This window comes from Megalobrama amblycephala, linkage group LG3 (assembly GCF_018812025.1).
Source record: "Megalobrama amblycephala isolate DHTTF-2021 linkage group LG3, ASM1881202v1, whole genome shotgun sequence".
Lineage (NCBI taxonomy): Eukaryota > Metazoa > Chordata > Actinopteri > Cypriniformes > Xenocyprididae > Megalobrama > Megalobrama amblycephala.
Genome location: NC_063046.1, coordinates 13523179 through 13550830, shown reverse-complemented (window position 1 = coordinate 13550830; position 27652 = coordinate 13523179). Strand labels below are relative to the sequence as shown.

Genomic DNA, 27652 nt, shown 5'->3' with positions numbered 1-27652 from the left:
AGAGAGGTTACAAAGATAAAAAGACAATTTCACTTCTGCTTTTGAACTCACAGGCAAACAGACTTCCTCCACAAACTGTAAGCATGACAGAGAGAGACGAGAGAGAGTTGTTCCGTAGGAGGAGGGAATCCCCACTTGACTGTACGAGAAAGCTGCTCCTGCTGGGAAATACCTGTGTTGATGTAGGGTTCTTGTGAATCATGACTCTTGATTATAATCAAACTGTTGTTTTATTCTTGTTTGTGCTCCTAAAGGAAACAGAGGTATGTTTTCTGTTCATAATAAGAGACGTCACAAAGATTTTCCAAACAACAACACTTTACTATTAAGCATTTCTTGTTTATATATATTAGCTTAATATAATATATATATTAAAATACACATTTTATTTCAAATTATTTTAATTATGTATTTATAATATTAAAATACATGTATATGCACATAAAATTAGCTATATGCACAATTATTTCATTGTGCAAATAGCACATATATGCATATATTTAATTGTGAACATTTAATTCAGAAAGCCCACAATTAAAAATAACTAAAATATGTACACAAATCTAATCTACTCTCAGTACATAAACAAAAATTACTGCAAGTTGAGTAGATAAATTGAGTTGAGTAGTTAAATTGAATAAAACTGTGTGGGTGGTCCTTGTTAACCCTACGTTACGGGGACAAAATTTCCCCACAAAGACGGAAATATCCGAAATTCTTGACCTTGTGGGGACATTTTTTATTCCCCAGGAAGAAAACAGCTTATAAATTATACAAAGTGATGTTTTTTTAAAATGTAAAAATGCACAAAGTTTTCTGTGATGGGTAGGTTTAGGTTTATGTCTAAGGAATGTCCCCATAAAACAGGAAAACCCAACCTGTATGTGTGTGTGTGAGAGAGAGAGAGAGAGAGAGTGTGTGTGAGAGAGACAGTCAGTTCGGGGATAGAAGGTTTGAGTCCCTCTTTAGTTTGCAACCATGCATGCCAAGACACTAAAGAAACTGGCCCCCTTTTCTCTTTCTTCCTCAATCTCCCTCTCCTCTAAAATTCATTATCTTTTATTGGTGTGATGAAAGAGGACCACTGGGCTGAAAGAGGGGGACTCTGTCTTCAAACAGACCGCCACGCAGGGAGACAGAATGCACAGCGGTACTTTGAAACTCTATAAGCACACACATTTACACACACTGTCTTTCTCTCTTTAGTGCGGATATACAAACACACACACACGCACGCACACACACGCACACACACACACACAAAGCCTTTTCTCTTCACCGTGTAAACAAACTCACACACATCTCTCTCACTTCAGAGCAAACAAATAGAACTCAAGTTTTCTCTCAGTTAGCACAAAACAAAACTTAAAATGTGCCGAACTCTTTCTTTCCACCCACATACAAAAACTGAAATCATAAGACATCACACACTAACAAGACAAGTATAAGAACAGTAATTTTGGCCCTATCCTAATTAACAGAGACGGGCTGAGCATGTTCAGTCTCATGAATGCTACTCATATACAAAGACTCACATTCCTTCACTCTCTGTTCAGCTGTCTGTTCAATTAACCTTTGGAGCTTCCTAACTGCCCCCCTTATACACACATCAGAGTCGGAACACCCACTCCCCTCCCTTCCCATGGCACACACCACAGGGTGCCCACTCCACTCCACCTTTCAGAAACAGTCTCAGTCTCCCCCTGTATGAAGTGAACATACCCAAAGCTCCACAAGCTAATGGAAAAACACAGGGCTGTAGTTCCTCCATCTTATATCTTTGGATTTTTTAATCATGTCATTCTAGAAGCCCTGTCTAAAACATAATTCTTTTGTCTCTTTTCCAATGCACTAAATCATCTGTCAACTCTATGAAACAAAAAATATAGACACATTACAGTCTACGAAAATAACAACAACAGAAGTCATCCATTTCCTGCACTTAAAGGTAAAGCGTGTCAGTTCTGCACCGTTAGTGGCACAGAAATAATCTCCTTCCACCCTGCTCTTGTCTGCTCCCATAATCTTGCCCTGAACTCACACATCATCCAGAAACTGACATGGTGGATAACTCTTACAAAAAGAGTATTTTGAAATCATCTAAGAGCTACAAAGTTTACACTTTGCAAAGTCAACTCAAGTACAGCTTCATACACTATATTGAAACTTCTATAAACTGCTAGAGACTGTTCTATTTTCCCAATTTTAAAAAACACCTGAAGTTACACATAGGGAAACCACTAATCCTAAAGGTAACAAAACTCCTAAAGTTCACTCTAAAAGTTTACTTTTATACTAGCTGTCTGATATTATTTGCAAAATATATGAAAATATATGACATTCTACACATCAGTTTAACAAGCAAGTGATGGTACTCACATCTCTGCAGTGAGGCACGATACCACCAGTTGGCATGCCCCTTTGCATGCGCTGTGGCAGAAGATGTCCATGTCCTGTGGCCGATGTGGCCGTTGTGGGCTGCATGCTAGCATTGCGGTATACTCCCACAGCTAGAGGACCCAGTTTGGCAACAGAGGGATCGGGGTCAAAATGTCGTAATGGCTTGGTGTTGTTGAAGGAGTACGGTTCTGGACCCATACCAGCTGTGGTGGTCTTGTTTAGTTGCAGCTGTGAGGGCTTTCCCTGTGCCTGCATGAGGAGCTTGAGGCTACTCGGTGGCTGGTTGGATGTGATGGCTTTGAACAGCTGACTAGACATTGCAGGTGCTTGATTATTTTGAGAGTTGAAAAGATGTCCTTGTGTGGGAGGTTGTGTTCCTGGTTGGCATTGCCCAGCTGGGCTCGGATGTTTATCTGGTCTGTAAGGAGGCGATGGTCGAGTGTTGTTTGATGTTGGAGCCACACCAGGAAGATAACTTGCCTGAGAACCTTGGATTGCAGTGCCTGAAACGCCTGGTGGGGCATTTCCAGACAGAAGGCTGTTCTGGGGGCTGAAAGGGGGCTGAGCAATTGCTGGGCTGGCAAGCTTTTCTGGCCTGTAGGGTGGTGAAGGTCCGGTGGATGGGGCTGGAGCCATGCTAGAGATTAGAGAGCTCTGGGGGCTCTGAATATTACCTGCTGGGCTGAAGGGCTGCTGATGAGGTGATGAGTTAGGCAGTTTATCCCCTGGTCGGTAGGGTGGAGAGGGACCAGCCCAGGAAGTACTCTGCTGGCCCAATCCAGACAACCCTGACTGTGCAGGTGGGGGACCACCACTGCTGTTAGAATGGTGCTTATTATTTGACGCCATCTGCTGAAGCTGTTGGGCCCGGGACACCTCATGCCAGTTGGATCCAGCCCGGCTTGATAGGGCGGCAGAAAGCATGGGTGACCGTGCCTGATTTTGCCCTTGTGAAGATGAGGACGATAGGGGTGATGCTGAAAGTGGAGACGGGACTGGTTTGGAAGGGTGTGGTAGCGTATATGGTGCCCCAGCAGGACTTGGACCCACTTGAGGGGAACCAGATTGAGAGAAACCAGGGGACTGAGTTAGGTGGGCCTCCAGGTGCGATTGTCTCTGTGGGGATCTTTTAGGGGTGCCGTTACCCTCCGGGTGGACAAAACCTCCAGCACTGTTTGCCTGGTCATCGCTTTCTTTTCCTAAGATCTTCTCAATGTCAAGCTCTGGTAAAGAGGGATCAGGATTCTTTGTCAGTTCATCTAAAATCTCCTGCAGTTCCTGTTCCACTGAAGGTGTGGCTGAACTCCCATTTGGGTTGAAGTTACTCGTCAAGCCCCCTGAGCCTCCGCCGTTCCCTGGGGTTGATCCAGGACTAGTATTCGGGGGTACGGAATACGGAGAGCCCAAATTGTTGTTGTTACTGTTCAGTCGGTTAGCTTCCAGAACACTCCCCTGGTTGCCCATCCCAGATGGAAAAGGGGGCTGAGGGTAGCTGGGGCCCATTGCCAGGGTGACATCCTCCAGACATGGTCGTTTGCCACTTCCCTGGGTCATAGACGTGTCAGAGACCCCGTTTAGCGATGCAGAACTCTCGACAGCCCCAGTCAATTTCCTCTTCAGGGATCCTGGCAGCTGTGGAGAAACAGAAACACACAGGCTTGTTATCATTGCAAGTTGCTTGAAGGAGAATATAAAGGTGAACTTCACAATAAAAAAATAAATAAAACATCAACAAAGGATTGCCAATCAATCAGAATTGTGTAACATCAGCTGATGGTATATGACAACATTTACTAACAGTCTAAATCTGGACATTCATTCACATTTTCTCGAGTATATATTTAGGTTTTTTGGCAACAACTTAATTGTGTTACTATGAGCCGACTGGTCTGTTACTGCCCACAAATGGTCTGTAGGGATCTCAGGGCTCTATCTTTCAAACATTACCAGTATGAATGCCTGTTTCCAAAATTGTCTTTTTTGGGTCTGAGCCTTCCAAGGGCCCAGCTGTTGTCCAATGGTGCCAGAAGTGGGATCATTCAACAGACCGTTTCCATTAGTGCGTGGGTCAACACCCTGAACGCCTTCTCTCTTACCCCATCCTCCCAATTCTAGCCCTCTGGAGAGCCCTCTTAGCAGATTAAGACTAAAGAGCCGCCAATCAAAAGCACCTCATTCACATTCTGAATGAAGATGTTTGCAAACTCGCAAATCACATAATATAAAAGACAGAGTCTGGACATTTTTTAGATATGTGGCCTCCAAGGAATTCCTTTTATCAAAGCAAAGCATTGAATAAAACTAAAAATAGAATGCTGGTAAGCTCAAATTGTGAGTGTTCATTCTAGTCTTACAAAATACAGCAGAAAACACTGGTATTAGCAGTGTCAGTTCATGAGAGCAACACATTTTTTGATTTTTTTTTTAATGAAAACCACTTTATTGTTTAAGAGACTGGTAGACTACCCACAAAAGAGGGACAAAAAGACAGAGAGTGAGAGAGAGGGAGAGGAGATGGCTGGAAAGAGTGTAGTGGATTTTAATCCAAGTGCAGCTAGAAATCCCGTGTGTTCCATGCCACTTTTAACCTTAAAAAAAGATTGAGAGAGAGAGAGAGAGACGAATGAAGAGAGACCTCCTAAGAAACAGATTCTTGACAGGATGAATAATTTACTGTAACATTCCAGCTGCAGAAGAATGTGCAGTATTTTTTCCATTCTTGCTTCTTCTTCAGCATTCTCTCTATTTTATGAGGATTCTGACACCATTATCCATTTTTAAGCTCTTTCTCAGACTTGTAAAAGCCATTGGGAAAACCATTACAGAATATTGCCTTGTACATATCATAAAGAAAAAACATTCTTGACAGCTCCCTACATTGTATCCGCCTCGATACGATACGGGAATATATAAACACTACACCTCACGCCCTTCCCAAGATGCTGGCTTGTGGACACTGGCTAGTAGTCCACTTCTACAAAAGCAGTCTTTCCTCCTTTCTCTTCCTCCCATTCCCCACCCCCTTTTTATCTAGGAGCTTTTCCACATAGATTCCTCTCCATCTAGAACAATGGAACTCTGGAGACACACCTTCCCCGGCATCGCCAAGCTGTCTGCGCAGTCCACCCTGCCGTGCGTGTGTGTGTCTGTGTTTGAAAAAGAGACAGTGTGAACACGTGACGAAAAGGAAGAGTGTCTGTGCATGTGTAACAGAATATGAATTAATGCAGCCTTCATTTTAGAGCCTGTATTCTCACTGACACACGCGCACATACAATCCTCTCTCTAATGGATGCCAATTTCACCCTGAGTAAACACATCAATACAGACACATCGACTGTCTCTCTCCCTCTCTCTCTTTCTCTGCTGGAGGGACGCCTTTCATTCGGTAGCGATCGGATTTGTCCCATTATGACTGACACAACCATCTGTCAGCACAGAGCGCTGGCAAAAGAGAGAGAGAGGGAGCAGACCTATCATCCACACTGCTGTGCATATTCTTCATAATTATGGCTGGTAAGGCATACATCTGATTGCATTGTTCTGATTCTCATTAAAACTGCACTGAATACACAACACACTCACTGAATCACACATACATTCACACAGGATGCTAAACAAACAGAATGCTTGCGATGAGAGGGGATTAATACATTAGTGCAGTCTAAGTGTGTGTAATGGTAGATCTCAATAATTTGGATGATGGATTTGGTGGGTATTGAGACTGAAATATAAATCATCAAATAGTATCCGAGACCAAAGTGTCAATTAGCACAATGCCCAGAACAAATACTACCTCTACCACCACCAATACTAAGAGAATTTACATCTTAGGATTACACACAACGGTCCATCACTACAGCAACTTCACCAATAAACACTAACAAAAAATACAAAAATGCACACTGGTATGTGTGCCATGGTAAACCATGTTTGACCTCGGTGACATGAATGACATTTGGTTCCGTTAACAGTTCTCGCATGTGCATTCTTCCGTCAATGCATACTGTACAAAAATATTCTCACAGAGTTCCCTGATTTAATTATTCAGAAGCACAGCAACACTGCAACAGAACCTACAGCATGACCAATGTAGTTCGATTTAAAAGAATTGATTCATTTTGATTCACCAAAAAGAATCAGTTCATTAGAGTCATACTATAATCACTTGGTTCTTTTTAGTGAATCAAACACATACAGCACAACCAGGTGTGCTTTTCCCATACAACAACATAACTTGCTGCTTAAAAGGTTAGTTCAACCAAAAATTAAATTTCTGTCATTGATTACTCCTGTCGTTCCACGCCTGTAAGACCTTCGTTCATCTTCGGAACACAAATTAAGATATTTTTTGATGAAACCCAAGAGGTTTTTTTTTTTATCCCCCATAGAAAGCAACATAATTACCACATTCAAGCTTCAGAAACGTAGTAAAAACATCATTAAAATAGTCATCATGACTGCAGTGGTTCAACCTTAAATTTTATGAAGCGACGAGAAAAACAAAACAAAAACAAAAATAACGACTTTATTCAACAATTTCTTCTCTCCCCTGTCAGACTCCTTCGCGGTTTACGTTCAGCGCTTCCAGGTTCTACGTCAGAACGTCGACTCAGTATTGGCCGACGCTGTTCACCTAAGCAACATGATGCATTTGCCTGCTGCTGATGCAAGAGTCGACCAATAGTGAGCCGGCGTTCTGACGTACAACCTGGAAGTGCTGGATGTAAACAGCGTAGGAGATTGACAGGGGAGGGAAGAAATTGTTGAATAAAGTCGTTATTTATGTTTTGCTTTTGCGCACAAAAAGTATTCTCATCACTTCATAACATCAAAGTTGAAACACTGTAGTCACGTTGACTATTTTAACCATGTCTTTCTGGACCTTGAGTGTGGTACTTGCGTTGCTTTTCATCAGATTTCATCAAAAATATCTTTATTTGTGCTCCGAAGATGAACTGAGGTCTTACGGGTTTGGAACGACATGAGGCTGAGTAATTAATAACAGAAATTTCACTTTTTGGGTGAACTAACCCTTTAACTACCTTAGTACGATGCATTATTGGAGAAATTAATTAGTCACTACTTTTCACTACTATTCACCAGAAATAGTGACAATGTCACGTCCGGAGTAATAACTTCAGCTAATGGGTAGGTCAAGATCACAATTAATGCCAGATTATTGCTGTAAATTATGAACATGGCATCTGAGAACTACTTCACTATTTTGTTCTTCATTGTTTTGCTTTATTATCAGATTTTGATTTAATTGCAGATTCCTCCTGAGGTTCTTGAACACTGATGCTCATGCACAAGCTTCAAAAATGCTACTTTCATTCTCCTGACAAACTTAATGACACAAATGACAATGCAATTTGTGTACAAATGATTCAAAAGAAGTTTTCTTTTCTTAGATAACTGTGAGACTAAAATAAATGTATTTACTGGCAGGCTGTTCATATGACAATGACTAGTTAAAGGTATGCATTATGCATTTTGTCAGAAGTATTTTATATTAAATAACACTGGATTGCATAGGGCTGCACAACGATTAATCGCGATTAATCGTTTGCAAAATAAAAGTACATGTATACATGTATGTGCATGTACTTATATATACATAATTATTATACACAGAACACACACATATATTACGTAAACACAGACTTTTATTTTGCAAACGATTAATCGCGATTAATCGTTGTGCAGCCCTAGAAGTCTATGTTAAATTAGTATTGTCAATACTATTTACTGATCTTCTTATACTCCAAGTATAGTTCTAGTTCTGCTTGTTCAAATCATTTGTTATACTATGATACATGTCTCCTCACTGTTCATTCCTCTTGCGTCTAGACCTGGCTGTCATGTCCACACACACAGCTTTCCATGACGGCCGCTATCGATCAACCTCTGCAACTGCTGATTATTCAACCACGGTGTCCCTGTCTGTGCAGTCATCTGAAACGAATCAATGATTCAGAAGCTTTTGGACTCTTCACAGATACCAAGACAAGTTATGGAATCTTTAACACATAATTATTTTAAAGGATACCAAGACTGTACCATCATTACTGAATATGCAGTGACTAATTAGAAAAAAAAAAAAACTCAAATAAGTTCAGAACATTGCTGGCTCCAAGACGGATCCAAAAATATATCTACTTTTGGCTTGTGGGAGCAGAAGGTTATCAGAGCAATGATTAAGTGGAAGATTTTGAGAAAAGCTATCCGTACATTTCACTGTACAACAAGGGTGATTAAAGACAGTCCCTCTTGTTAGAGAACACAGAAACAGGATGAGGAGTGTGTGTGTGAGAGAGAAAGATAGAGATACAGGGTAGAGAAGGGAGAGGGTTTGTGCCAAAAGAAACAGAATAGGAGGGGTCTTGCACATATAAACAGAGTTTCGTCTCATAGACCAACATAAACACGCCTAATGTGTGTGTGTATGCGTGTGTGTGCCGGAAAACACAGTCAACCTCTCATACGCTCACCAAGACAAACAGAGGTGCTGAGATAGACAGAGGTACTTTACAGATCCCGGTGGGGAAATTAAACCCAAAAATGTCATTGTTTAGTCAACTTTCTTTCTTCCGTGGAACACAAAAGATATCTTTTGATGAATATCCTGACCACTCTTTTCAATATAACAAAAAAGTGAATGGGGATATAGGGACTGAAGCCCCATAAAAGTACATTAATGTGATTTTAACGGTAAAATGGTGTAAAAATGCTACAGAAAAAATTGTAAACAGGTTAACAGTAAGTTCCCGTATATACAGGGAAAAACTGTAAAAGCTCGTACCAGACATTTTATGTAATTTTCACAGTAAAATGAAGTACATTTTTCAATTTTTAGAAGTAAAAAAGAACAAATCAATGTATAATTTACAGTCAAAATCCGTAATCTGATATTCCCACAATACCCAATTCTCCACATGTTTCTTAATAGTTTTTGTTATCAGTTATGTAGATTAGGGTTTTATGTTACATCTTCTGTTGTTTAATGAATGTTTATTGCATTATGTAAGTGTTGTGGATTACAATGATGGTGTTTTGCGTTTGCGTGAATGACTTTATATTAGTATGTACTTCAGCTCGTGGAAAAGCTACTTGTGATGAACTGATTCTTCATGTGGCATTGTGCATTATTATGGTGGTTGTTAAATGTACAAAGCAGATTTTAGTAGTAATGTGCATTGTTGAATTTACTGGTTTACATTCAAATTTTCTTCTTTGTAAACTACAGTTTTATACTGTAAATTGTACAGTTTGTTCTGTAAATGTGTTTACAGTTTTGCCAAAATTATTTTGTAAAAACTACAGAATTTGCTTTACAGTGTGGTCCATACGACTTCAGATTTGTGAGAGAAACAGACTGACGTTTAAGTTGTTTTTCACTGAAAATCTTGTTCTCTGCACTTGTCCTTGGCACATCATTGAGATTTCATGAGAGAAGCAGTGTATTGTCAGAATTGTGAACAAATTCTTATTCTGAGTCAGATCTTCTCAATGAATCATTTGATCCAGTTCATACAGCTGGTCTGAAAAAGGCATGAAATAGACTGATCTGATTCTTGAGTTGGACTCACTGACTCAATAATACGTGGATAACAGCTCATTGGAGACGACAATTATCTGTGAATATTCTGAATAACGACTTATATCTCAGTACGTTCCTCACATAACTGCTATCACATGGCTTGAAATATATGCTATGTCCCATATGGATCACTTTAAGCAAACTTTGATCTTTTTTTGTCATTTTGTAGCTTAAAATCCCAAGTTCTCATTCATTTACATCGTTCTTATGCTCTTAAAGGTTTCATTTATTTGACCAAAAACACAGTAAAAACAGTAATATTGTGAAATATTATTACAATGTAAAATAACTTTTCTATTTGACTTTTTATTTAATAAATACATTTTAAAACACTTAAAATAAATTTTTAGCATCACTACTCCAGTCTTCAGTGTCACATGATCCTTCAGAAATAATTTAAATATGCTGATTTGGTCCTCAAGAAACATTTCTTCTTATTATCAATGTTGAAAACAGTTGTGCTGCTTAATATTTTTGAGGACGCCGCAATACGTTTCTTTTTCATTATTTTTTGATGAATAGAAAGTTCAAAAGAACAGCATTTATTTAAAATAGAAACATTTTGTAACAATTTATGTATTTACAATCACTTTTGATTAATTTAATGTTTCCTCGAATAAAAAGTGCTGCTGGAAACTAACAATGAACTCTTGCTTGTATGTACTCTTGTATGCTAATTTTTTGTTCCTCCACGGTGTTCATTCGTCATCTTCGCAATATTTTTCGCAAAGCATTATTTCCACATGCACTTCTTGCATTGCGTGTTTTGGGGGTGGAGCAATGAAGGGAGGGATGTGTTTGTTTGGGTTGATTTCAAATATCAACAGTGTTTCTCAGAAATCGCCTACTGCACCATTTACAGTAAATGAGAGAATTTAAAACCTTTACATTTCATGCTAGCATTTAAAGGAAAAGTCACAAAAACTCAGGGAGAAAGTAGACTTGTAGCATGAAATTCAACAAGACACTTAAAGGATAGAGCGTTTTAAAATGGAAGAGAGGTGAGACAGGGTGAAAGAAAACCCCTCCTTTCTGAATAAGCCATCTCAAAGAAATCAGTGTGCTTGTGTGACAGGAAGGGGAAAGGAAAACAAGCGACTTTCCAGCGAGAGTAAACGAGTTTGCGCATATTTACACACAGGCAAACAACAGAGCAAACTTACACGTGCACGCCTACGCACAGACCCGCATGCACACGGAGGTAGTAGCCCTGCTGAGATTAAAAGAGCAAGCTTTCTTCATTTATCTCTTTTCCCACTGCACTCCTTTTCTCTTTCCCTTTCTCCCTCCCTCCTTCCCTGTGGCATGTAATGGTATGCCAATCATCATTACTGTTTCCATTGTTGTGCCCTTAATTACCGCTGCCTCTGCGATGCCACTGTCATCTAGATATGCTAATAAACAAAGAATAGCCCGCCAGCCATGCGCCACTGCGCTAGTATGAGCGTGTGCCGTGCGTATGTGTGTGTTAGTGTCTTCTGCTCGGCTCTGGTGATGGTTTCTGCCTCCAACTCTGTCTTTTGCAGCACAAACACAAACACTCATCTTGTACACACACACAAACAAGATGACCTTGCAAATAAGTATTTGTTCAGACGTGACCTGTCTAGTTAGATAAATGTTAACTAAGAACTATTTTTATTATTAATGATAGTTTGCCAAATGAAGAGTATAATGTTACATTCATTTACATTTATGCATTCAGATGCTATTGTCAAAAGCTACAAACAAGATGTACATTTTATCAAAACTGAACCTTTGTTATTAGCATTGCTAGGACCACTGCCTGAGCTACTGAGCTACGGCAGCAAACATAAACTTGAAATACTAATACCTTCCGATCAATAAAATGAGTCAGCTACAATAGACGTAATGAAAAGTAGAGTTTCTCGATTATATTTCCAGCTTCATGTGAAATATAATACAGCTTGATTAGCAATTCATCTCAACAAAGAGAAATGAATCTATTTTCTCAAATCTCTGCAAATAAACTGAGGTTACAAATATGAAAGGATCGCATTGATTTTGTTAAAGCTTTGTGGAAAAATGTGGAAAATGTCATTTTGTTTAACACTGTGGATGATAAATCTCAGCAAACATAATACTGTATGAAAATCATAATGAAGTATCGCACTTATGTTTTCGCATTTCATTTTTATAGTCTAAATCCTCAATATGGTGAGTAATAATATATTATATTATATAGAAATGCAATAGGAGAACTGCATGCTGATTTTTGAAATATATACACTATGGTTCAGAAGTTTGTGGTCAGTAAGTCTCTTATGCTCACCAAGGCTGCATTTATTTGATTAAAAATACAGAAAAACAGTAATATTGCAAAATACTAATACAATTTAAAATAACTGTTGTCTATTTTAATATATGTAGAAACCATAAAACTTTAATTTGCATGATTTTTTGATGAATAGAAAGTTCAAAAGAACTGAATTTATTTCAAACAAAAAATTTGTAACATTACAAAAGTCACTTTTGATCAATTTAATGCATCCTTGCTGAATAAAAGTATTAATTTCTCCCCCCCAAGCCCCCCCAAAAATCGTACTGACCCTAAAATTTTAAACAGTAGTTTAACTGCCAAATCTGCAATAAAAAAAAGCATATGAACACTGTATTGTCAAAGTACGTTTCTAAAGGGAAATACATTAGAATCACTTATTAATACTGTCATTTTAGTAGACATTTTCTTACCCAAAGTGACTAACAGCACATTTATTGCAGGGATTCTTCCCTCCGGAGCAGCCCAGGGTTAAGTGCCTCGCTCAAGGGCACGCTAGTGATGGGGGATCCCAGTAATTCTGCATGAACCACTAACCAACGGATTACTAGCCAAGATCTTCAATCTCTAATCTACCAACATCCCCATAACACACAGAAACCCGCAATGCTGTTCAAATCTTAATTAGGAAGTGATAATTGTGTGGATAATTGAATAAGGAGATAAACTAATTACAATTTCTGTGCAGTCATTTATCTTGAATCTCATCTTAACACTATGGTGTGACTGATTTAGCAACTGTCTTACCATATGATTGAATATTACACCATATTATGTTAATTGTCTCATATTTGGAGCCTATTTAGAATCAGTATTTATTCCTACTACCATATGACAACTATGTATATCATATCTTTAAATCTTACCTGTATGTGACAGTGTAGAATCTATTTGTATAAATATAACAGCTAGTATGCTAACAAACCATATTTTGTATAAACAGGCTTGTACATACATCGTCTACAAGTGCAGTATGTACGTCTGTACAAATAAAGTACGTTATAAGCTTGTCACCCTAACACAGTCATAGATAATGTGTGTGTGTGTGTGTGTGTGTGTGTGTGTGTGTCCAGATGTGTAACGACAGGTGGGGTAGGTTTCAGACAGGATAAAGGGGATTAGGAGAGCGGGGAGTGAGCCCTTCCCCAACACCCCAGAGAGCAAGAAAGAGAGGAAGTCACCATTAAAACAAAGAAAGACCAATGTAATTATATTTTAATCTGTCAACCATGCAGATCACACTCAACAAATGTCCAACAAGTGAACTAATTGGCACAAATAAAGACATGTTCACCCCTCTAATACTTGTAAATCACCTTAACATAATACAATCTCACATCCTTGCTACTGATTAGTCAAGACAACAGTCAGCCTACAGGTCATACTGACCATATGACTAAAATCAAGATCTGCTCATTGGGTTCATTTGTTGTTCACTACCACCGGTGAGAAAAAAGTTGATGTCTATATGTTACAGGCTTGAAATGAGCATGCAGCAGTAGGGCGACACATAAGATAATGTGTGAGAAGAAGTCCTTGAATTCTCATCAGGAGAGAGAGAGATTTAGATAACTGGGGCACTTTTACTCTGAGTCATCGCTTGTTTTTCTTTCCTTTCTTGATAATCACTCTCACATATATACGTGTGAATGGTTGTTTGTGCGGCTTTAGGATGTTTTCCGGTTTTGATTTCAGTAAATGACGGGCAACAAGTGACAGAGAGATCAGACTGAGGGAATACCCTAAACGCTCTTTCCGCTCACTTTCTCTACACTGTCGTAAAGAGCATCTTTGTCCTGCTTTCCAGTAAAAATATCTAAACATTTGTAAAACAAGATTCCTTCACCTGATACGGGACTATACATTTAATATTATATATATATATATATATATATATATATATGTATATATATATATATATATATATATATATATATATATATATATATATATATATATATATATATATATATATATATATATATATATAAAATATAATATATTATAATATAATATTAAAAAACCCTAAATTCACCACCACCATAAGATATTAATGAAAAAAAATAATTGAAAAAACAAACAAACAAACAAAAAAAACCCTGAATATCACTGACGTTTTCCAACAAAAGTAAAAAAAAAAAAAATTAATATTTTGAATAATTGAATTATTGAATTATTTTCTAATAAAATACAAACCAGATTCCAAAAAAAGTTGGGACACTGTACAAATTGTGAATAAAAAAGGAATGCAATAATTTACAAATCTCATAAACTTACATTTTATTCACAATAGAATATAGATAACATATCAAATGTTGAAAGTGAGACATTTAGAAATATCATGCCAAATATTGGCTCAGTTTGGATTTCATGAGAGCTCAGTTCAGAAGCCTGCATCTCTGATGGTATGGGGTTGCATGAGTGCGTGTGGCATGGGCAGCTTACACATCTGGAAAGGCACCATCAATGCTGAAAGGTATATCCAAGTTCTAGAACAAAATATGCTCCCATCCAGATGTCGTCTCTTTCAGGGAAGACCTTGCATTTTCCAACATGACAATGCCAGACCACATACTGCATCAATTACAACATCATGGCTGCGTAGAAGAAGGATCCGGGTACTGAAATAGCCAGCCTGCAGTCCAGATCTTTCACCCATAGAAAACATTTGGCGCATCATAAAGAGGAAGATGCGACAAAGAAGACCTAAGACAGTTGAGCAACTAGAAGCCTGTATTAGACAAGAATGGGACAACATTCCTATTCCTAAACTTGAGCAACTTGTCTCCTCAGTCCCCAGACGTTTGCAGACTGTTATAAAAAGAAGAGGGGATGCCACACAGTGGTAAACATGGCCTTGTCCCAACTTTTTTGAGATGTGTTGATGCCATGAAATTTAAAATCAACTTATTTTTCCCTTAAAATGATTCATTTTCTCAGTTTAAACATTTGATATGTCATCTATGTTGTATTCTGAATAAAATATTGAAATTTGAAACTTCCACATCATTGCATTCTGTTTTTATTCACAATTTGTACAGTGTCCCAACTTTTTTGGAATCGGGTTTGTAGTAAATTCACCTGATAAGCAACAGAGCATAACATATTAAGGCTTGTTTTGTGGAACTAGCAGATTTTTAAATAAAATTAAGCATAAACAAGCGAAAAACAACTACAAAATATGTCAGTTCAAGCAATGCAATTTCCAAAAAGTCTTTGTATCTTGCACAGTTCTGTTTATTAGGTGATTAATCTAATTTATTGTGTAAAAAAGATGTTTTCACTGAAAGCTAGACAAAAATACTCATTAAAACATGAACATTGCAGTTTGACATCAAACCAAGTCGTTCCATCTGTTATTTTTCTCTAAGAAAAGCATAACTGTGATTTAACTCACTTATTGATACAGAATAACAATACTAATCACAAAGCTAGAAAGCGATGAACACACACAAACAGTTTCTGAGCGCAGAGTGCCGGAAGGTCTGAGCACCCGTTGCTGTGTTCAATGAATGTCAATGAACTTGCGAGGAGCGAGTGAGCGAGCGAGAGGAGAGAGACAGATGCACAGCCTTTTCATAGTGAAAGATAAACGTAGGACAAAGACAAAAGGAAACGAGAGAGAAAAGAAATGCAAGACAGCCTGTCTTTGTTTGGATATGTGTGCATGTAGGCACATCTGTGTTCGCACAGATAGGAAGTGTTCATTCAGTGATTTTTTTTTTTTTTTTTTGCTGCACTTGGTAGTCATCTTGACCAAACGCACAGCGATTCCTGTTGTCATCCTCAGCCTGTTTTAACGTCCATCCGAGCACTTTTATTAATAAAACAGGAGAGAAAGAGTGTGCGTGAGAAAGTGTGTGTGTTTGTGTGTGGCTATATATAAGAGCAGCTGCAGGGTAGGGCTAATTTAGCAGCTCTGCTAGTCTCACTGGACACTCCAGCTGCGTCAAAGCAAGACACACACACACACACACACACACACGTTGGTGCACCTATCATTATGAGGACATTCCATAGGCATAATGGTTTTTATATTGTACAAACTATATATTCTAACCCTACATCTACCCATCACAGAAAACTCCCTACATTTTTATATTTTTAATAAAACATTGTTTAGTATGTTTTTAAGCCATTTTAATTATGAAGACTTAGGAAATGTCCTCATAAAAACCATGTTTATGTTGTAATACCAGTGTAATAACCATGTCATTATACAATTTTGTGTTCTTGTTAATCACATAAACACACACACACACTGTGTGACTTGTGTGACTTAGGAGTCTGGTTAGAGAGTGAGACTGGTAACCCGAAGATTGCAGGTTCGATTTTCAATACTGACAGGAAATGACAGAGGTGCCCTTAAATAAAGCACCCCAATCGCTCCCGATGTACCACACTAACTTGAATGGGTTAAATGCAGAGGACAAATTCCGAGTATGGGTTTACCTTTGCATTTCACTTTCACTTACAAACATACTATTAGACAGAATTAAACTATGAGAGTGCCCGAAAGCTGAACATTTTCAGGCAGTATAAGGTCATAGGAAGGCAAGTGGAATCGGTTTCCCAATTCAATTCAGATTCAATTCAATTTATTTGTGTTCTAATGCTCATTTTCACTCTTATAATGCTGTAAATCACCCATTGCAGTGTTTTAGACTGATTCAATTCCTGTAGCTCAAACAGTTAAGCATGGCGCTAGCAATGCCAGGGTCATTGGTTTTATTTCCAGGGAATGCATTAACTGATAAAATGCACATCTTTAATGCAATGTGGATAAGAGAGTCTGCCAAATGCATAAATGTAGGTGTAAATTCAAACAGATTATTCATCTTTTGAACTATTCATTCAAAGAACCAGCTTATTAGCTTCTGTAATTTTTCTACACTGGTTGCACTGTATGTTTTCGATTCACTAAAAATAACTCGCTCATACGAGTCATTTGTTTGTGAATTAGACAACTCAGTAAAAGCACACTGCTTGCCATTTTACTACATCAATAGACTGTTGCTCTTTTATAGTCAATAGACTGTAAACTCACATTCACAACTCAATTCTGTGAATTTTTGAACACTGGGTGTTTTTGAGGTGTAACTGTGGGTGGTCAAACAGACTGTTTCGTAATCACAGGACTCAAATGAGTCAATGAATCTTTTTTTTTCCATGAACCGTTCAAACAAATGGATTCACTAAAACGAATTGAACTTTCCGATATGACAGTGGATTGTGTTTGGTTATTGCATCTGCGTTGTTACAGGACATTTTGAAAACATACTGGTTAAACTAGTAGTGTTGCAACTTAAGTGATTAACTCCTAAACACTGGTGTGCATGAGATCATGTATATGGAAATATCTATCAGGCGCCACCGGCACACAATATATGTACAGTGTATTGTACAGTAAATCTGAAGGAATCGATACTTAAAAGAAAATATCTATTTTTCCTCACTCTCTCAGTGCTAAAAGGCATTAACTCTCTGACATTTTGACCTCATGACCCTGTAATCCAAAAATCTCCACCAATCTCCGTTCTCCTTGCCTCTACAGTATGTTTCATCCTGAGACTCTCTCGCCCTCTCTCTCTCTCTCTCTCTCTCTCTCACACACACACACACACACACACACACACACACACACACACACACACACACACACACACACACAGACACACACACACACACACACACACACACAAACACAGTTTATCCCCCTAAGCAGGAGAGAAAGAACAAATAGACTTAAAGAAAGATACTCAGTTTTGTATGTCTTCCTCAGATAAGAAAAGGCTTAAAGAGAATCAACTCGCCAAATCTTCAGAATCTAGTCTCCAAAACACACAAAGGAGAGAGAGACAGAGAGAGTGAGAGAGAGGGAGGAACAGAGGGAGTGAACAGATACTGTATTCATTTCACACTTGTCAGCTGCGAGAGCAGAATCAAAATGAATACAAGGCTGAATGAAGAATGACAGACAATCTGAAAGCAGTAAGAGAGAGAGAGAGAGAGAGAGAGGATGGGAAGGGAGGAGAAACTGCTGATCCTGCTGGAGAAAAAAGTAACACACTCTTCCAAAATAATAAGCAACCATTCATATTCAGCAGGTAACCAAAGCCATAATTTCACATTTTCCCTTTTTTATCATTGTATTTTTTCCTTTAGGCCCATAGAATGTTTGTCACTGCTTTGAGACAAAATTTTGCCTTTTTGACCCTGAGAATTAAATGGGACATTTTTTGTTTGTTTTGTTTTTTTTTGCTACTGTGCCTTTAAAGTTACCACGAAATCAAAATTGACATTTTTTTTTTAAATAGAATTTTGCGGTATTTATTATAAATGATTTATCTGTGCACATCATTATTTAATTAATGTGCCCTCATAATCTTTAATCAAAATAACTTCCCCCTCCCTCTTGCATCATCATCATCATCATCATCTCATCTCCGATGACGTGTTTACTGGCGCGAGGGCGGGACAACCTGTCACTCACATGACATCACAGCAATAGCAAACCACAACAATCCAATCAATTCCTGAAGGACAAAACCAAATCCCGCCCTATGCTTTCTTAATCGAGAAGCTGTTTTACTCAGATACACCTCACAATATGTTCAAATATTCAGGGCCCTTAAAACAGACTCTCTCACATATTACTCTAAACATTAGCCCTTCATACTTATTTCATTTTCACTTCACAGTGACTGGGTGGGCTAAGTTTCTGAACAAAGAATGAACGTTGTTGACATCTAAATATGGGCGGTCACATGTGGATGCATGCGTTTAATATCAGAAAGCCGCAGAAGTTTCAATAAAACAACTAAAGTTGTATCCTATACCAAAGTCACTTGGCGGACATCTTTGAAATGCCTCTCGGGCATGCAAGTGCAGCTCCTATCTCTTTGAATGGGGAAACATCAAATTCTCCAAAGCTGTTTGCCGAGCTTTCGATTAAATTTCATATTTGAAATCACCAATGAAATCTGAAATCTCATAAATTTAGTTTCTAAACACTCGAATCATGACAAAAAACTGTATTTTCAGGCTGGATCAAGTTAATGCGCATATGCAGTCCTAAGTGTGCATCTCTATAGGAAGTGCGCATCTGACTGTTTCTATAGGAACCGGAGCTTCTAACGGCCACGCGATGACTTTACCAATCGGTGATTGGCTCTTATTTAGTAGACGGGACTTATTCCGCCATATTGCATGTTGCACTTTCTCCCATTCAAACCAATACAAGTGACACGTCTTGAGTTATTCTATAGTCTTTGCCTATACGCTGTGCACTAACACTATGAACAGAACAGGATTTATTTGAGATAGAAATTTTTTGTAACATTATACGTCTTAACTTTCACTTTTGATCAATTTAGTTCTTCCCTGCTGAATAAAAGTATTAATTTTTCTCTTTAAAAAAAATCTAAATAATGTGAAATGAGGCGGAATAAACGCCACATCACATTACAAATAAATACATTACATTATGAATATTGTCCCTCAGCTATATTGCTATCCTTGTTCATCAAGTATGTGAACACAGAAACGTGTGCGAAACCAAACATAAAAGGTCAAAGGTCATGACCTTTTAAACTCCATAATGAGCTACTACACCAAATGCTCTCATTCACAAATGGTAGTCAGTGTATTCAGTCATACAACAGAGCGTTTTTAGTGAGCGAGTGTGTGTGTCTTTGCCCAGCTGCTTTACTGTAAGCCCAGCCCTCTGGGAAGGCCCCTTGAGTGTGACTGCCCACCCCTACCTCTATCTCTATCTCGCTCTCGCTCTCTCTCTCTCTTCCTGCAGTAATGGTTTAATGGCAGATTACAGAGCCTCTGAGGGCTGAATGGAAGAGTAATAAAATAAATGGCTTTGTAAGGGCCCTTCCCCCACAGAGAGCAGACCACCGCTGAACTCGACAGTCTAGAGGATCCCTGCAGGACTGCCCAATATCTACAAACCTGTGCAGATAAGCATACAAACACATATGCCTCTTTTTGTTTTCAAATCATTCAAATGGATAAACCTGTTAATATCTTTTAGGTCTCATTTATCAGTTCATATTACACTTCCAAATGCATTTTCATAATCTGCCAACTGTCCACCAGCTCTCAATCTTCGAAATTCAATTCTTTTCAGCCTCCACCAGAAATGTACTAAATGTATCACCATGTTTTTGACAAGATGCCATGGAAATAGTGTTTTTTTGGAAGGTAATACAATGTTTTTGGTACTATTCTTTGAAGAGCCATTAAAAAACATGGTATATGAATACGGTATTCATTCAGCCATATGGTACAGTGGTTTTACCATTTTGTAAGGAAAAAAAAAACACAATCATAACCTTTGATATGCACGTTGGATTGAAGAAACTCGCAATCAGTTGAGAGAAATTCTCGCAATAGGCTAACAAGGATTTGCCTCACAAATATTTGGTTCAGTTGCTTCAGCACCTGGTGTATCTTTATTATCTCCAAACAGAAAAGTCACAATCACAAACTGACTGAGCAAACTCAAGCGGGTCATTGTTCTATAACACTTTAGATTGTAGATAATGTCTTGAGAGTCAACAGCATTTTTTTGGTCCAGATTTATTTATTTATTTATTCAAAAATAAACACCTCTTGTATGTTTAACGTATTTCATTTCTAAATTAAAATGTACTTTGATATTTTGGGGACTTTAAAAATACATTGAAGAAAAAAAGCCTCATTACAAAGGAAGTTTGAAAAGAAAACCTTAAGCAGTTTTATTTAAATACTTTAAAGGTGTTGTAGAACGTCTTTTTAAAAGATGTAATATAAGTCTAAGGTGTCCCCTGAATGTGTCTGTGAAGTTTCAGCTCAAAATACCCCATAGATTTTTTTTTATTAATTTTTTTAACTGCCTATTTTGGGGCATCATTAAATATGAGCCGATTTAGGCTGTGGCCCCTTTAAATGCTCATGCTCCCCGTCAACGGAGCTCGCGCTTGCCTTTAACAGCATAAACAAAGTTCACACAGCTAATATAACCCTCAAAATTGTTCTTTACAAAGTGTTTGTCATGCAAGCACGTCTAATCGCGTAAGTATAGTATTTATTTGGATGTTTACATTTGATTCTGAATGAGTTTGATAGTGCTCCGTGGCTAAAGCTAACATTACACACTGTTAGAGAGATTTATAAAGAATGTAAAAAGTTGTGTTTATGAATTATACAGACTGCAAGTGTTTAAAAAATGAAAATAATGACAGTCTTGTCTCCGTGAATATGATGGTAACTTTAACCACATTTAGCAGTACATTAGCAACATGCTAATGAAACATTTAGAAAGACAATTCACAAATATCACTAAAAATATCATGTAATCATGGATCATGTCAGTTATTATTGCTCCATCTGCCATTTTTCGCTATTGTCCTTGCTTGCTTACCTAGTCTGATGATTCAGCTGTGCACAGATCCAGACATTAATACTGGCTGCCCTTGTCTAATGCTTGAACATGAGCTGGCATATGCAAATAATGGGGGCGTACATATTAATGAGCCCGACTGTTACGTAACAGTCGGTGTTATGTTGAGATTCGCCTGTTCTTCGGAGATGAGATTTATATAAGAAGGAGGAAACAATGATGTTTGAGACTCACTGTATGTCATTTCCATGTACTGAACTCTTGTTATTCATGTATGCCAAGGTAAATTCAAGTTTTAATTCTAGGGCACCTTTAAACAATTTTTCTCGTGTATATCTTGGACACTCCTATTAACTCCCATTATTATCTCACCTATAGGAAGAATGGGGAAAAGTGAGTGTCTGTTTAGAAAACTCATACGGTTTATTCCAGATGACAGGATATTAGCAGGGCGGATCGGCTTGACCGGAGGAAACTCCCTTTCATAAAGACCTCATTCATGCCCCTGAAACACTATAGGGCATGGTGGTTGCGTGTGTGTGTTATATGGTTCACAGCCAACAAAAGTGCAAAGAAAAGTGCACACACCAACACATGCACAAACATTAGCATGTAAACACATACAGACACTGAAAACAGATGCATATTCACACTTTATCCCAACCATTAGTCACCTTCAGGGACTAAAAGGAGAAGCGAAAGAAGAGTGAGACAGGTGATCTACCTAATCATTTTAATAATATTTCTTCCTTTTTTCCCCGCTTTTGCTAAAAGCTCAATTGTTCATTTTAAACACCTGTCTTTTGATCAGCGATCATATTGTGTTCACCCATCAGGTGTCATGCTGCAAATCATCTGGGACAGGAAGAGACGTATGAGGTGTTATGAAAGTGTCCCGTGTTTAGTGGCTAGCAGCATCTAGGTGGAACAATGCAGCCACTCCTCTCTAATGTTGCATAAACACACTAACCTGAACTAACCTGCACTGAGCCAATTACAATAGCCTGTATGTGTCATTGTGTGCGTGTGTGTCCAGAACAGGTGTATGTGTGGCTTAGTTTCCTGTGTGTGTCACGCCATGATCAAAAGACAGCATTGAAATAAGGGTAAAAAAATTTTCTATGTCTCTCTAAGACAAGCTTGAACACAAACTCATTTGCTGCAAAACGGACGGCGATATTGCCAAGAAGTGAAAAGGCAGGGGTGAGCAAGAAAGACTGAGTGTCTTTTGTTTGATGAAGTCCCACCTGCAGCTCTACGGCCACCGAGATGCAGCTGCTTTCCTTAACCCCCTTCTTCTCTTTGTTTCTGTCTATCATCCCAGGCTCTTCCTCTGCTTATTGATCCCCTCTGCATCCCTATTCTTATTATTTTCAGTTTTTGGGATTGTAGCCTTAAAGGGGCGGTCACACTACGTTTTTCATTCCATTGACTTCCATTCATACGCATGTGAATGCGGGAGAGCGAAAATACAAGCTCATTTGAAGAATTTACGCATTTCGCTTCATTTCAAAGTTCAAGTTTGATGAACTCTAACCTGCAAATTCATTTTACGTGAAGCCGTGTGACCAATAGAAGATTGCTGCTGAAATTAAAAGAACATCAATTTAAAACTTCAGCCTTGCAGCAAAGTGGAGTAGCTTGTGTGATTTTACATTTTGGATTTCTTAATATTTGTTATGTGTTGAATTTATGTTTTTAAAAAGACGCTGCAGAGCTGGAAGTCATATCATGACCATTGCAGTGTCCTGTCCAAAGAGATTTCGCATGCTCAAAGTTTATTGTGATCGTGGCTTTAGCAGCTCTATGGAAGCTTGGTTCTGCAACTTTAGGTAATTCCAACTTTACATGTGAGTTTATTTTTCATAATTATGAGAAAGAAATTTGCTATTGCAAGATATTCACTTTATTAATTGCAATTGAAACTTTCTCTTAAAGGTGCCCAAGAATGCTTTTTCACAAGGTGTCCCCTGAATGTGTCTGTGAAGTTTCAGCTCAAAATACCCCATAGATTTTTTTAAATTAATTTTTTTAACTGCCTATTTTGAGGCATCATTAACTATGCACTGATTTTTTCAGCACGCCGCCCCTTTAATTTGTGTGCTCCCTGCCACACGAGCTCTCGATTATATTACAGCACATTTACAAAGTTCACACAGCTAATATAACCCTCAAATGGATCTTTACAAGATGTTCGTCATGCATGCTGTATGCATGCTTCGAATTATATGAGTAAAGTATTTATTTTGATGTTTATATTTGATTCTCTATGAGTTTGAGGCTGTGCTCTGTGGCTAACGGCTAATGCTACACTGTTGGAGAGATTTATAAAGAATGAAGTTGTGTTTATGAATTATACAGACTGCAAGTGTTTAAAAATGAAAATAGCGACGACTCGTCTCCGTGAATTCAGTAAGAAACGATGGTAACTTTAACCACATTTAACAGTACATTAGAAACATGCTAATGAAACATTTAGAAAGACAATTTACAAATATCACTAAAAATATCATGCTATCATGGATCATGTCAGTTATTATTGCTCCATCTGCCATTTTCGCTGTTGTTCTTGCTTACCTAGTCTGTTGATTCACCTGTGCAGATCCAGACGTTACTGGCTGCCCTTGTCTAATGCCTTTCATAATGTTGGGAACATGGACTGGCATATGCAAATATTGGGGCGTACACCCCGACTGTTACGTAACAGTCGGTGTTATGTTGAGATCCGTGTGTTTTCCGGAAGTCTTTTAAACAAATGAGATTTACATAAGAAAGAGAAAGCAATGGAGTTTGAAACTCAATGTATGTCTGTTCCATGTACTGAACTCTTGTTATTCAACTATACCGAGGTAAATTCAAATTTTCAATCTAGGGCACCTTTAATTGCAACTACGGGGCAGTTTACAGAACATAATTTTCAACTAAAAATGGAAAAAATGTATTAATTTTGGCTGTTCGTTTACACAACAACGGTGTTTTAGGGGCCTGAAAACACAAACTTATGAAAACAAGATTCAAAGTGCAACTTGCAAACTACTGGCCTAGCATGAATAATACAGCATTTTTAGTCATTTTTGTGGATTGTATGAATCGGATTGATCGTTTTGGGGAGTCAGGGAATCATTTTGGGGAATCGTTTTGGGGAATTGTTTTGACACCATTGTCATCTGGAAAAACTTTTCCATTTTTTGTACATCGTTATTGTGTAAACGTACCCTAAATATATCCCAGTTGCGATTTTTTTTCTCACAATTGCAACTTTGCTTTTTGTAATTGTGACGTTGGTCCTGTTACTTTAACTTTGTAACCTTGTAACTGCAACTTTATTTCTTGCAATTGTGCTTTTATTTCTCATAATTGCGACTTTGCTTCTTGCATTGTGGCTTTATTTCTAGCCATTGTAAATTTCTCGTAAAGTTACATTTTTATCTTGCATTTTTGGCTTTCCATAGTAACTAAGAAAGCCAGTAACTTTTTTCAAAGTTGAATATTTTACTGAATTCACTTATTATTACAAAGCAACTGAATCCCTGTGTAAGAAATTGATACACAAAAACAATCTTTTTTTCCATCTACAGTGGAATTTGACAAACGTTAATCAAAACTAACCCGGGGTTACTTTTTGACCAGTTTGGATCGGGAGACTGTCTCCATGGACCACATTGAGGATAGAGGCTGACGCAAGCTGACTTGCTTGTACGTCAAGTGTGCCAGGACTATCAGCAGACTCCTTTACCTCAGTACAAGGACTGGAGTCTGTTTTCAATGGATTATGCTGTTCTCTGTAAATGTCTGTGTGTATATAAAGAGAATGTGAGAGAGAGAGAGAAAGTGGCTGTGGCAGAATTGAGAACATCGCAGTAATAGCAGGCACAGTGTCCTGACCTCACTTAAAGAGACTGTCAAATGTACACACGGACACACACACACCATGTTCCCATCTGTTCCGACCTTCACTGGATTCTCGTCATTCGTGATGTCACAGGCTCACAGCTTTTAACGTAAGCCCTCTTAGTCAGCCTTAGTTTATATTTGTGAGTGTACTGATGTATTGAAACTGACAAATACTGACATGGCTATATTCAAATAGTGTGTCCTGAGTTACTGTATCTAACAAACCTACAGTGAATATAACTACAGTAGGGATGCATCGATACTTTTAAAAGTATGCTTTATTTGTATGCTACCAATTAAACAAGCACTCTTAAAGGGTTAAATCTTTGCTATAATCACAATCCCTTTAAATGCATCACACTCCCTTTAGAAAAAAAATTGCAATTCCATGAAACAACCTTACTTTACGGCAACTGAAATTTTCCTGTACTTGTAACTTTGTCACAATTGTGACTTTATTACTTGTAATTGTGACTTTGCTTCCAGTAACAATGACTTTATTTTATTATGTCGCAATTACAGTCGCACATTTTCATGCAACTGTGCCTTTATTTCTTGTAACTGTGACTATTTTTATATAAATGTGTCTTTATATCTTGTAATTGCAACTGTTTCTTGTAATTGTGACTTTATTTTCATGCAACTGTGCCTTTATTTCTTGTAATTGCGACTTCGTTTTTTGTAATTGTGACTAGACCTGTCGCAATAATCAATATATATTTTCAATATATATCTATTTGCAAGTGTACTTGTTACTTTGCACTTTAAAAAAAAAAAAAAGATTATTTAACATTTTTATTTAGGATTTTTTATTTCTATGGTCTAAATTTAAGAATTATAAGGTTATTGTCATTTGAAAGTATGTAGGCCTACTTGCTTTATTATGCTGTTATATTATAATTATATATTCAGTGGCATAAATGGTCTTAAAATGACAATAATATCGTTTATCACAATTATTTCCGAGACAATATATCGCACAACAAAAAGCAGTTATCGTGACAGGCCTAATTGTGACCATTTTATGCAAATGTGTCTATTTCTTGTAATTGCGACTTAGTTTTTTGTAATTGTTACCATTTTTATGCAACTGTGCCTTTATTTCTTGTAATTGCGAATTTGCATCCCGTAATAACTGCATTAGGGATGCATCAATACTAAAATTTGATTAACTATTTTAATATTATAATACTATAATATTAAATATTATAAAGCTATACATTTTTGTATAATGAAAGAAAGTTAAAACGCTTTAAAGAAAAAGAATGTAACAAGTGAAACAAGCGTACTTAACGGGTTAAATCTATGCCATAATCTATTGCTCTTCTTTTAAATTGATGCTCGATGACCGCAAAAGTAGTCTAAAATTAAAATAAGCAGAAACAATTCAATATCGACCAATAAATATCCAATATTGGCAGATACTGATTATTTCAGATATGTATATTCCTCACAGATACACATTCACACACACCCTACAGACTTTTAAAAGATTTCCATCACTCAGACATGTTGGAACGCAGGTGCATGGGGTAAAAACACAGCTCAGGGTGCACTTTCACTGGAAGACAGATCAAACACATACACACGAGCGCCCGCTCAATGCCTCTTATGAGAACCTGGATACACATTAACAGATACATAAGCACATACAAAGAGAACACACCCGCTAAACAAACACACGTGTCCTGATCAGCGATGTGCAGTAGCACTGCGAGTGTGTGTGAACGTACGTGTGTGCATGTCTGATTGTTTCCGACAGGCAGGAGAGACGAGAAGTAGAAATCATGTGCACATATGTATGCGAGTGTGTGTGTGGTGCTTTGGAAATAGGTCAGATTAGGCTGGGTTTAGTGGCACCAGGCCCAGCTCAAGCAGAGAAGAGCCCTGGGGCTCAAACATACACACATGTATGTGTATACACACACACACACACACACACAGACAGACACACGCGCACACAGACACGCGCACACCTCCCTGCTAGCAAAGACAAAGATGTACAGGCATATTCCACCAATCTACACAAAAGAATTCAAAAGAAAATGCAGATCCAACATAT

At 37.9% G+C, this 27652-nt stretch overlaps 1 protein-coding gene across 1 annotated transcript in view; it reads right to left on the bottom strand.

The window, feature by feature from the left end:
* si:ch73-211e3.1 (mastermind-like domain-containing protein 1) overlaps nucleotides 1-27652 on the bottom strand; it is an 83869-nt gene that overhangs the window by 30388 nt on the left and 25829 nt on the right. The window contains exon 2 of the mRNA XM_048184021.1: nucleotides 2380-4032. Coding sequence (XP_048039978.1) covers nucleotides 2380-4032 — 1653 coding nt within the window. The remainder of the gene's footprint in view (nucleotides 1-2379; nucleotides 4033-27652) is intronic.